Raw genomic sequence first — 13,482 nt, 5'->3', positions numbered from 1 at the left:
TTAGAATCCTGTTTATTCAGGATGTGATATTCAAAAATGTTGAGTACTTCAGACACAGCCAACTGCAGATCCTCAGCAGTTTTGGAAAATCATGCATGTGTGCTCTCCTTGTCTCTCTCGATAAATATTTGCAGGTATTTTCAGAAGAATTACGTAAATAAAGTAAAATTAGTAAAGAACAAAGCAGCTTCTTCAGGATAAAAAGAAATCGTTCTGATTCTTAACCAGTATAAAATTTGCATCCATTTTGTTTGACTGACTGGGTAATAGTTGCACTATGAATAGAAATTATGTCCTCTCTCAAGTAGTGGTCACTATTAGAACAGCACATATTACGCTGAGCAGGAATGAACACTCCTACTTTTGGAAGCTTTGTTTTATATAAAGGCTTATGTAGCAAAATCCTCAGTGTTGCAGTCTGTATGCTCATTCAGCATTACACTTGAACTGCTCCTCAGTTATGCCAATTTAAGTGCACTATATGTTTCACTACAAAACACAACAGTTAGTTTTCAGATTAAAAAATACCTTAAAGACTGATTTACAAGTCTTTTATACATAAACTGCCTGGAATATCCAAGTTCAAGATTAATGTTCACACTTACACTTAGTATATGTATATGCACTCTGGCTACACTGTTTTAAGCCAGACTCCAGAACAAAAAGACAGGAAAAAGAAACAACCTCTAAATACTATGTAAAAAATCTCCAGATGTATAGAAACCAAACACTTTAGATGTAACTGAGAATCCTGCAGCCTACCAAGAGCCAGTTTTAGACATGTATCTGGTTTTACCTTTGCTGGCCAGCTTTGTGTGCAGCTCTGAGGAAGGTAAGCCATTGCCAGCTTAGGTTTTGTGGAACTTATGCCATGAGCTCGAGGCATAGGGCATAAAAGTTCCAGCCATGCTCACTCTGCTCCATGAGGGTGAATGGCAGAAAAAATGATAACATGGAAGAAAACTGCTGATGCTCTGTTTGTAAAAATCTGTCCTTCAGCACAGATGAGGTTTACTGACTCAATGTGCAACACCCCTGCATGACAGATCTCTCTGTCTCCCGCTGATGAATTGTCACATTGTGCTCCACGCCTTGAGATAACAGACTTCTCCATGAGAGACTCCGTGCAGAAAAGAGACTCCCACTGCAGGAGAAGTGCAGCATTTCTGTGATATTTAATGCTACAGGAAGAGTGGGACTAAATATTTCCCCAGAGGTTTAATTTTTATCACGAACATGTAAAAGTTTTTCATTTCTAAAGTAGTAAACACAATCACAGAGAGAGAGAGAAAAACTTTTTACAGATTGTTGCTAAACTCTTACTTTAAAAATGCAGTTTGTTATCTTCAGCCTTTGAAATATTATTTGGTTGAAATAACCAGAATTACTGATGGCAAAACAGATTTTTGAATGGTCCAAAGCACCTCACTTGCAAATTCACTGGTGTCAAGATGCACACCTGCACCAGTTTAAGGTGGGCATCTACCTGGTGCAGCCTTCAGCTGTGATAGGAAAGGCCTTGGTTTATCAATAGTAGCCAAGCTATTGATAAGGTTGTTAAAGCTCTCAGTCCTGGGATCTTTGGTCTCTCTTTCACTGTGTTCAAGCTGTGCCACATCTATCCAGATGGATTCTTCCAGGGTGAAGACACGCCAAACCCCTACATCACCAGGGGTATGTATGGACTGATGAAAAAGAATGGTTAAATGCAATCCTTTCCAGGTCCTCAGACAGCAAGTTTGAAGCTTTTGAAGTTATTTGTGTACAAAGAAGTCTCCATCTTTATTTAAATGGGGTAGGGTAAAACTAAGTAGAGAGATGAGAGCTGATCCTTAAGTTGAACACATCACAGAAATAGTTTTTCTCACAGAAAAAGGAGGAAAGTCTGTTTTCCTGCTACTTAGATTCACATAATTATTTGTTCCTTTTTTATGGCTAAATAACACATTTTCTGTAAAAAAATAAAATGGCATAACTACAGCATTTTAAAAGATAATAATTACTTTCCATAGCACTTCTCTAGCATAGCCTTTTACCTCTCCTGTTAAACATCGCTGATTTTGTGCACTGATCTAAAAATACAAAAATTATGAGAAAATAAAGATCACATTTCTTGTTAAAATTCTTTCAGAAATATTGAACAAAATGAAGGATATAACTCCTAAAAACATGAAACCAATAATAATAATTAAAAAAACCCCAAACTTTTAAAACTTGTAAAACAAGAAAATAATTTAACATAAGAGTCTTGTATGCTAAGGAATCTCATAAGATGCTCATTCTTCTGTTCAAAAATGTAGTTAATAAAACTTGTCTAATGCTATTTAGTAGAAAGGCAAACAGTCCCTTTTATATTTGACATTAACAATCTGATCATTTGTCTCCCCAAAGAAAGCCCATACAGCTTTCATACAGACCACACAATAAAGAATAGTAATATTTCTGTTTACTGAGATATCAACTGGCATTTCGTTGCAAGTCAATGGTCTATCTTTGCTACAGCATACTAGACCTCAATCTGGCATCTACAAATGTCAAGAGTATAAAAAAAAAATTATAGGATGGAAATCAAAAGCATGTTCTAAATTCCTAAAAACCAAACAAAGTTCACCTAGACATATTTGCTGCAGAAATGAGTACAATATTCAGCTGTCAATCTTGAAAAACAATGAGGGAGCGATGCTGTCAGTAGGACAGGATAATAACATTTCAAGCAGATGTTCAGGCGGGGCTCTAATTCTCACTGAACTCCCTTGGTAAGCATTTAATTTCTTTATCATATGCAAGCTAGGCAAATTGTACTTCATCAAAACTGTATTGTGAAATATTAATATTTCATATTATAGCAAAACTCCATAGAATAACCTTTGTCATATTAAGAACATCAGAATTTCAAATGTCATGGTTCTGCATTTTAATGCATCTTAAATAGCTTTTTGGCTTGGCACCATAAATTATAACTAGTTTAATCTAAATTACTATGCTGTAATATCATACAAAAATATACATTTTGTAATACAGATTCACTTCTGTGAAATACTAATGTTATGGAAAACAATGCATCATTGTACTATGATTTTTTACCACCTTCAATTATGAAGCGAGGTGCACACAGTGCAAATGTACAGAGAGAGAACTAGCTAGAGCCTGAATATGTATCTTTCAAAAACAGCACATAGAAATGCAATAGATGCTGGGCAAATTAATTAATTCTCTGTCAGCAATCATTTTTATTTAGAAATGGTTCTGAAAATGTATTGTAAAATCTACATCTGTAAACTGCATAAACATATATTATGGCTAGAAAGTTTCCTCCTCTATGGTTTAGTTCAGATTTAATCTCATTTTAATTGTAGCATTGTTTTTAAAATCATCCATGCAGCTTGCTCCATATGTAATGAAGAAAATTAAAGATTAAAAATTAAGTTAGTCTGCATGTTGATTTCTGCTGGTTCTCATAATAAAGGCAACTGATTCTGCATTATTGAAAGCGACAGCATCACAAATCAATGCATGTCACAACAAAATAAAGACAGATGTATCTGATTAATCAGAATTAAATTTTAGAAGTGAAGGAAGCATCTAAAAATCAAAGCAAACATTTCTGCTAACCCAGTCGTTTTTTCATCTTTCTAAACAGCCCGTACAATGCAGTGAGAGAACAACAAAGCCTGAATTCAGCTCATAAACCCTAATTTCTGTTATGAAATCCTCATTGTGGTAGTGAATATGGCATAGGAATGTACACACCTCATATAAACTTTAACTAATTTTGATACTATGTTTATAAAAACTTTCTGATTACAGGTTTTAATAGAAATTTTGTGTTATAAACAATATTCACTAATAAATTCTTAGTAAATAAACCAGCTCAATATAACACTTCTCCCAAAACCCTCCCACTCACAGTTATGTGTCTAATTAATGCAGTATGTGTCATTCTGCATGTAGTTTTCTGTTCATCTAAGCTCTAAAAGAGGTAATAATTGGTATCCATTTATTGTGGACTACATGATATGCAGCTCCTCCATTTCCCTTCAGTACCTTACAAACAGAATTCACAAATAACGTTGCTGCATACAGCTATCTGAACAAGACAGAAATACTATTTGAACCAACAGAGCAATGAGCTATTGATCCTGCAGTCAAAAAGGGAAGACATGAATGTAGAAAAAGTGTGTGAAGAGACACTTCTATTCTGCTACCATTTGTCTTTCCTAGTGATTGTCCATTTCAAAAGCAGTTATTCCCTTTTCGGAGGAAATCAAATCTAGTTGATACTAAAGCAGCTGTGCAAAATGTTTAATTTAATAAATAAAATTGTGCGAGTTACTATCTCCCTCCCAGATACCATCAGACACATACAGGTGCAATCCCCTGTGATTAATATTTGCACTGCACTATAATGTCCATAATCTTCTAAAGTATGTAGAGTGCAGTATATTTTGAAGTATAAATACCCTGAAGGAATTTCAGCTATTTCTTACGTTAGCTTTTTTGTAGGTTTCAACAATAGTACAGTAGTATGCAAGAACAAACTTTGCTGAATCACTCCCAGTTGAAATGCTTACCCTACAAACAGAAAATGCTACAAAGGTTGTCATGAAGGCAATTATGAGCAAGGTACGTGGGTGTTTAAAAAGGGAGCGAGCACGGCACCAAACAGTGCGCTGTGTGCTAACTCCCTCTGGGCAGAATGTGAAGCTTTCAAGGTGAGGCCAAGACACACAAGGATTAGAAAGACTAGGGGAGTAAATTACAGCCCAGAGGCTGAACTTCAGCACTGCTACCCAACAGCTCCTCTGCAGAAGGCAGTACGTGGGCTGCAGGGATCCCTGGCCTTGCGTTTTAGAAGAGCATTCTGTGCTAGATGATGGAGGAGAGAAAAGGAGAAGTAGCTCATACAAAATAAATCCTGTGTCTTATGAGAATCACAGCTCTTCAGCCCGAGTCCTTTTTATCTCTATCCTTGGATCCCCTTCTTCCAAGATTTATCATGCTTTTCTCTGACCTTATTCCATCACACCGTAGTTAATGCATGGGAATTTGTGAATGGGCTGCATATGCTTTTCACCACCTATATGTCACTCCTACTTAGCCTACATCAGTCTCTTTCCCTGAAGTGCCAAAGGATGCCCATGGTAAACATGGGTTCCCCTATCAGTGTCAAACGCAGTGGCAAATTCAGTCATTGGTTCTGGAAAAGGGAGAATTTCTCCTGCTGCTAAGTTCCCCATGGCCACAGAGGCAGGTTATGCTTGACAAATCAGAAGGAAGCCCAACAGTAAGCCTTACCAGGACAGATAAAATAAGGAGATGAGGGAAGAACACAGAATCCTGCTTGCACCACATACAACCAAGGCTGAAGTGGAAAAGCTTCAGCTGCCAAAATCTGTGTCTAACAAGCTCTCTCCCTTCTCAGAAGCTCTTCCACTCTTGGGAACTGTACTGTCTGGGGAGCTGCTCCCCCTCCTCCCACCAACTCCACAGGCTTAGATCAGGAAATCTTTGCTCTTGATCCTGCTGTGTAGTTTGCTTTGACTATCTGACAGTGCAGGACAGCTCAGTCTGAAATCCCCACCGTTGGTACCACAGCCCAAGAGAGCATTCTTCTCCCTGCTAAAAGCTGCACAAGATTTATGTCTACATAATCAGAAGCCAAGTTAGCAAAAAAAAGTCAGCACATTATGGCAATCTATAATATTTCAAACTCTCTACCAACAACTTGTTCTAGCATTAAGTCAACAAGAACAGTCTTTCTGTATACTCAGTTTATATAAGAACTGCAGTAACCTATTTAGCTTTTCTTCCCATTTGAAATAGTTATTTCTGAAGTACTAAGTACCACATTACTCTGATAAATAAGAGCAATTTCACTTCTGCAGCACCTGTAGGAAGTGCTGTACTATGAAGAACACATTAATAAAAACTAGGCAGCACTTGGGTGGGACACAGTTCTACTAGACACAACATGATTCAATATCATAATATTAGAAGGAAGCTTAAGTAGAAATAACAATCACTGAACTAGAATTCACTAGATAACACTTTTCTGAACTTACTAACTTAATTAATACCTGCAATAACTTATTGCAACAAATACTTTAAAAAAAACTTGAAAGATCTTCATCTGAGTCACACCTGCAGAGCACGGCATCCAGTGGAACACTTCGCAGGCGCCATTTCAGAAATGACTCAGAGTCTGCTGCTTAGTATAGCACCAACATCACTTCCTACAACATGCATGTCTTTCCTCCTGAACTCCCACCCAAGCTGGAACTCAGCCTGTGTCTGTTTAGCTCTCGAGATGCACAGTAATCAACGTGCAGTCTGGCAGGACTGCCAGCACACCAGCAATAAAACTGATAAAAAAATAAGTCTCAGTACTTGCTATGGGTTGGCTGTAGCCTAGGCACTGAATAATTACAGCCGATGGTATCTTATACATGTAAGTCAGTTGTAAACATACTTGAATAACATTTATGTCCTAAAAAGTGTTTTAATAAGAAGCCCTGGGAAGTAGATTGGAATCTTCACTGCAATCCAGATGAACACTTACTTCCCCAGGACTACCTCAGGTGTAAGAGACAGCAGAATCAAGCCTGACTTATTTTAAAGTATTCTGCAGCAATACAGCATTTTGTTCTTGACCTTCCCCATACTAGAGAGGCACCCACTATAGTTAATTTACCTATAGTACTTACTTACCCATGGAAAAGTGGAAGAGGAACAAATCCACCTTCTCTGTTCTGCTCCATCTATCAGTAGCCTTGTATATCCCCCCTCTGAACCAAGAATAAAAAGCCCTTGTATCCAAATTAAATTCAAAAGCTTTCTTCAGCCCACACCACTCTAGGCTACTGGTTAACAATACATGGCTATTACTCACACTGTTACTGAGGCCTATGTTCAAGGATTCACCTTTTCTTCCTCTCTCCACAAATAAAACCATATCTACAACTCAGCTCAAAACCTGTTTCTTTTCTCTCTGTTTATCAAAGTTATTTTCTTTCACTCTAAACTTCTTGCTCAGTCTCACTTCACCATTTTGAATGTAGCAAGAAGTTGCAATTCTCCCAAATTCAAACAAGCAATTACACACTTAAAACTACACAAAATGCTTTTTATAAGGTGCCACACTGAACCACGGGCTTAAAGACTTAATTCTAACTCCTTCCTCCTCCACTACATGTTACTGAAGGTTGATGTCACTGTGTTTTTCTCTTCATAGGCTTGGTTTTATGCTGCCTCCATCTTTCTCTTCCACTTCCCACCCAGCCTCCCCCTTGCAGCCACATGATCACATTGCAGCTGCACCTCCAGTTCAATGGCTTATCTTGGCAGCCTCTGGCTCAGAATCTGCCTTTCATGGGTTATGTGACAAAGCTGTTACTCATTCCCTCCACATCCTGATCCTTCACAGGAAACATTTTCACTGCAGTATTTAAAAAAAAAAATCACTTAATTGTTGACTAATATTAGAAGCTGGGGCAATATAAGGGAAGAATGTAACAACAAACAGAACCAGAAATTGTGTCACTGCACTGTGGAAAGCTTACAGGCTAGTTGGACTACACGATGCATCATAACCATTCCCTGCTACTTCATGCTAGTTGGATATAACAGAACCAATCCCCAAAGATTCAGATTTTTCAATTATACAAAGATATGGTTACATGAAAAATACACATAAAATATTAAAAAATATTAAAATATTTCCTCACCTTATCCAGGGAGAATGTTTTAGTGACAGCAAAGCCCCATCCAGCTTCAAATGCTCTTCGAATCATTGAAGAACTAGTAGCAGGGGTTGCACTGGCAATGCCAAAAGGATTTGGAAACTTCAGTCCAGCCATTTCTACACTGATATCCACTAAATCTATAGGAGTATAGAAGAGAGGTAGTTCCGGAACTGTAGAAACTGCAACACCATATAAGGACTGTAAAAACAAATACAAACAAACAACACTAAACCACTGATTATTTTTTCTCATCTATTTTTATACAATTTATTATTAATCCTATTAAGGGGATAATTAATACGTAATAACCGAAAGTTCAAATACTCTATTTTGTGTTCAGACTTGAAAATCAGCAAAACATGCAAACACTCACCTATGTAACATCTTCAGCCCAAACAGTCGTCATGCTGAAATACTATGCTATGCTGGAAATAACACTGACAGTAACAAAACTAATGAAGAAAACGTTACTTTACATCCTGTACAGATAAGCCTGGTTAAGTCCAAACATTTGTTCAGCCTTTCTGAAGAGCCATCTCTATTCCCTACAGCAGTCAGATTGAAAAAAAAACCAGGGTATGCAGACAGACCCTTTCTATTTCTCTTCTCAGGTGCCAATCCAGAAAAAGTATAAGAAAAATGAGGGGAAAGCATCATGTGGAGGATCACTCAGCCCTAACTCTATGTATTCTGAACCTCTGAACATTTTTCCCCCACTTTGAAAGATTTCTATACAGCCTATACAATGGCATATCTATACAACACTAATTTTGGGTCTATATTTAATTCTAGTAGTATGAATATACTTCAAGACTGAAAAAGTTAGTGTCTGATTGCCATCAAAAACATAATACACATTATGGCCGTGCCACCACAGTCACTATTGTTTTCATTTGAGAGAGTCTTTTCTCTGAAGAGTCATTGAAAAGCATTCAATGTACATGTTGAATCTAATAATATAAAAATTGCAGAGAGAAAAGCTTTTTCCATGTATGGATACTGAACAGCATCCTGATTAGGTTGTGGTGGATAGAATTTAAGTCTTTGTTCACTCAAATGGTTGACTCAATAAAATCACAAAGAAACAAAGCAGGAACTTCTAACACAGAGAAGCCCTACACTGTCTGTGTTCCTAGTAAGTCACAGCTAAGAGTGCAGCAGTTTCTTCTATCTTTAAAAAAGCAGACTTTTTTTCAGCACGGCAAAAAGAACCAGCACTTGAATTTCAGAGAAGACTTTCTGTAGCAGACTAAAAACCTCAGCCACTCAGAAATTGCTGAGTCAAAGCCCTTTTGGGCTTTTTGATTTATTTTTTTCTTTAGAGAACTTATTTAATCAATTTCTACCTGTGAAAACTAAAAAAGCACAGATGGGATGAGGAGTTTTTTGTCCTGTTTTTGGTGCCTTTTGTTTCCTAGGCTCATTTAAAACCTGAGAGTTCATGTCTGTTTTGTTTTGGGATTGCGTGGATTCCCCTCACACTATTCTGAGCCTAGATCTTCGAATCTTCAGACAAAGGGGATACATTGTGGGGCGAAATTTTCTGATGGCTTAAAAGCACTGAAAGTAGTGGAACTGTCCTAGCCTGAATGATGAGAACCTGAATGGATCCCTAATGGTGGACATTTTGAGAAAAGCTAATTTCAAAAGATCCCTACACTTGGGACCAAACTCGCTTCAGTATCGTGGCCTCTCAGCTGGAGACCAGTGCAGTTACACTTGATAAAAAGCCAAACATGCCCCATTTCTTCCTTCCTGAGTGATCACTGCTTCCTCCATGTCATACCCCACAGGGCTATTTTTCTACACCAAGAGCATCTGAGTTCTTCCAAAACCAAACTGCCTGACATTCTACATCTCAAAAGCTTTTGTTAACTGAGAAAAAAATAAAAAAATAAAAAAAAAAAAAAGAGGAGGAAAAATTAATTTTGTCTTTTATCTTTTTATTACTTTGAGTTTGATTTCATCCTTTTAACTTTTTTTTTCTTAACTAATATTTCAATTGCAAAATGTTGTTTGCAATGCCAAACCAGAAAATCCTGAATCACACAATTCAAATTAAAGCGTTTTGTAAATGCCGGCACTTTTGTCTCCTACATATCTGAAAGTGGGGAAATCCACTGAAATCAACACTGATATACTGAACTCTTACAAAAAAAACTTTGATTTTCATTCTTACAGAATGACATCAAAGAAAGACTTAAGGAAAATTGTTTGGTCAACTCCACTCTTTGCGCACGTGTGAGCAATAAATCAAATTTTCTACTTTGATATAATTTGCTATTCAGAATCATTCAAATGTTCTCTCTGAATACATTTCAGTCTGAAGATTGATCACAAACAATTCACAGCTTGTACAACTGTAAATATAATTTGCTATTGACAAATAGGCAGAGAGTGCTGAATATGAAGCTGAAGATCCACTGTACTGTTTCTTTGCCCAGTCAGGACAATTAAATCTCTAAAAGTTGTTCTCACCTAAAATGAACACTGCTTGAAAGTGATTCTTAGCAACCTTTCTGTGGTAAAATAGAAAACATACCCTATACAAGACAAAAAGAAAAAAAAAAAGCACCAAAGCAGTGAAAGACTTTTGAAGCACACGGTTGAAAATAACCCATGTATGAAATGTAGGAATACGCCCTGCCTCCTGCGTGCCATCATTCAAACCACTCTAAAGTCACTTCCCAAACTGCATAGGGGCCCATTTCTCCTGCCTTACTTCCCTTCCAAAGAGCAGAACCACAAAGAATTCCACCCACATGCACTCAGGCCCCACAATATTTGCCTAATGATTTGTTAATGATGAAGTGACCCAAGCAGAGGTGGCAGGGGCAGAAATACAAAAGGTTTCAATTGAATAAAGCAAGTATCTAAAACCACACAGGGGCAGGATGCAGCTAAAGGTTCAGCAGTCAGTGGCAATGCATCTTTGGAGATTTATCTCCCTCCTCCTTTCACTTATTTTTTTGCTGCTTCTTTCCTTTCAGCACAATGCTTATAAAATAAATACATTTTATAAGCCTTGATGCATTGTTTTCTACAAAGCAAAATTTTTGGCAAACAAAAATGGTATATAGTTTCCTGAAAGTGAAATCATCTTTATAATGAAGGATTTCCCTGACATTGCACAAACAAATAGGAAAAGAAAGCCTGCAGGCAAGAGTTTATTTATAATAACTCTTCTCTTGATTTTCAGAAGTAGAGAACAAAAAGTGTGGTCTATTCTTCCTCTCAATTTGATGCCAACCAGCTCAGCTACCAATATTGCAGGTACTTGCAATCATGACCATTTCTTGGTGACTGGAACACAGTGGTGAAAAATCCCCAGCACATTGCAAGCAGTGGGTCTACTTCACCCTAAACAGGGTAAAGGACTGGCCTGAAGGCAAAAGCACGGGAGCTGCAGTGCAGGGCTGAGAGACAGGAACTCAGCGTTAGACCTGATGCAATTTTTGACATTAATTTTCTTTAGATGGAGAAAATTCCTAACCAGAGTGATACGGTCTAACTACATTTTCTGGCCTTTAACAAAGACAGACTGTGAAAGCAAGTAGTTGTATTACTGTTATTTTTCACAGAGAGCCTGCTCCACAAGTGCAAGTGCCTGGAAGAGTTTTCCTGAATACTTCCATCTTGCTCTGGCTTTCTCCATTTTGAGGTCTGATCTTAAAACATGTCTTTTCTCCCTTGCTTCTGCTATCCTCTCTCCATTAATTAACTTGGTGGTAAATATGTTTATATTATTTCATACAATCTCTGAATGGTTGTGGTTGGAAGGACACATGGGGACTATCTTGTCCAGCACCCTTGCTACAGCAGGTTTGCTCAGGGCTCTGTCCACTTTGAGAGAGATTTTCTCAGCTCCTTTCTGGCTTTCTCTTTCTGGAACAGACACATTGCTTATTCAGGAGCAAGCAACTAAATTACCAGGCTTCCTGAGCCTGCCTTGAATTCACCTTTTTTGCAAATGGTGCTTTATTGCTGCCTGCTAGTTTTCATACTTTGTTCTAGCTAAACAAAAGAACATTAACTATTTCCTGCAGTTCTTCTGAAAAGAAACAGACAACGTAATTAATGGCTTCAGATTCAAGCTTCCTGGGAACCTCTCAATTCTGGTATTGATTATGAAGTAATGTATATTCATGCTCAATAATGTATAATGCATGCTCAAGGAATATATGAGAATGGTCGATCTTGGTGAAGAATCAACACTATACTCTTCAGAGACAAAGCCCATATATTTTCTGACAGCATAGGTAAAGAAAAAATAGAAAATATACAATAGTGGTTCAAAATAACACTGTGATGTGCTCAAAATTCATCTTGAATGATGTCTTAGTGAAGTGCAATTTATATCACTTGGGATCTAGGCCTCTATTCTCTAAATGTATCAGGTACATTTCAGTCTATGAAAAATATAAAAGAAACTTCCACAGTGTAAGGTTACAGTAAAGAAGAAAATAGATTTAAATAAATGAAAACTTACTGTGATTTAGAAAAAAAAGCCACTTTTAAAAAGGGATTTGAGTGAGATGAAGATGGCAGCTTGACTGTCATATATGGGAAAACAGCCCACAGGTAAGTGCATGAATAGAGCAGGAGTGAAGCATTAGGACTGGCACAGTCATCCAAGACGAAAATACTGGAACTGTCTACTCTCAGAGATAGGCATAGAAAATTAAAAGTTAGTCCTTTTAACTTTTGTGAGTTATCCTGAATATAACTATTGTACTATTAAATCCATTCACACATCAAAAACAAGTGAATGGTAACTGAGGCCTAGAAGAGAACAGCAGTCTGTATTGCCTCTGCACAAGATCATAAAGTCACTGTTGGACAAAAGCAAAGGCTTACAATCCCCAAACTAAATAAATCACTAAGATTAAGTAATTGAAATTTTTATGTCATTCATGGAATAACAAATGAAGGTTGAATTGTGAGAAACCATGAGTAGTAGAAAATTGCATGAATTGGGCTGATTCTGTTTGGATCTCTAAAGATTTGCAAGGAATGGTTCTAGAAGACTGACTGTATTTCCTAACAGGTTCTACTACAGCTATCCTTAGTTAGGCTTTGACCGGTCATGTTTATGGAAACTAACCTGACACAGCTGCAGGCAACAATTTTTGAGATGAACCTATGCCTCATATAGTGGGAGGAATATGTTAAGAGGCAGGAGATATTTAGGCAACTAATGATGGAAAGTTTCCAGCATAAGAGCAGCCAAGAAGCTTCTGTAAATAACTCTCAGTATTGAACATAAGGCATTTGTGCTGAAGAGTCCTGGAGTCTGGATCTCACGCCTGACTTGACCACGTGCCAGAGCTTGCAGTGACTGGAGATTCAGGGCACATATCAGCCCCATCTGTTCGCTTAGCCTTTTGCCTGGAGTAGGTTGGGATACAAGCAGCGTGCTGTTCAAACACTGCATTCTGCAAGCAGTCAGGATGGTAGGTTTGAGTTACACTCTTTGACATTGTCTTGGACTAGATGAGAAATCCTATGGAATAGTTTTATTTTGATGAAGACTGACTGCATCATTTATAGATCCTGGTGCTGAGCTAGTTGGTGATTTTGGAAATGGCTACCTACTCCTTAACTGAAACAGACAGTATCAATGCATTTATTAAAAATTTAATGTGTACTTGATTCAGACACACAGTTCACAGGATGGTTGCCTGCTTTAGAATCTCACAGCAGAGAGAAAGTAAGGTGGTGTGCAAGAGTATTTTTTCAT

The 13,482-nt window shown here is 37.6% G+C and overlaps 1 protein-coding gene across 6 annotated transcripts in view; it reads right to left on the bottom strand.

The window, feature by feature from the left end:
• DPYD (dihydropyrimidine dehydrogenase) overlaps positions 1 to 13,482 on the bottom strand; it is a 339,434-nt gene that overhangs the window by 149,118 nt on the left and 176,834 nt on the right. For all 6 annotated transcript variants that reach the window (XR_010441181.1, XM_064719595.1, XM_064719591.1 and 3 more), the window contains one exon: positions 7,725 to 7,940. Coding sequence is in view for 5 of the 6 variants with exons in the window: in XM_064719595.1 (XP_064575665.1) it covers positions 7,725 to 7,940 (216 nt within the window). In the remaining variant the exon portion in view is untranslated. The remainder of the gene's footprint in view (positions 1 to 7,724; positions 7,941 to 13,482) is intronic.

Source organism: Zonotrichia leucophrys, chromosome 8 (genome assembly GCF_028769735.1).
Source record: "Zonotrichia leucophrys gambelii isolate GWCS_2022_RI chromosome 8, RI_Zleu_2.0, whole genome shotgun sequence".
NCBI classification, from domain to species: Eukaryota; Metazoa; Chordata; class Aves; order Passeriformes; family Passerellidae; genus Zonotrichia; species Zonotrichia leucophrys.
This window is presented reverse-complemented; position numbering and strand designations above follow the sequence as displayed.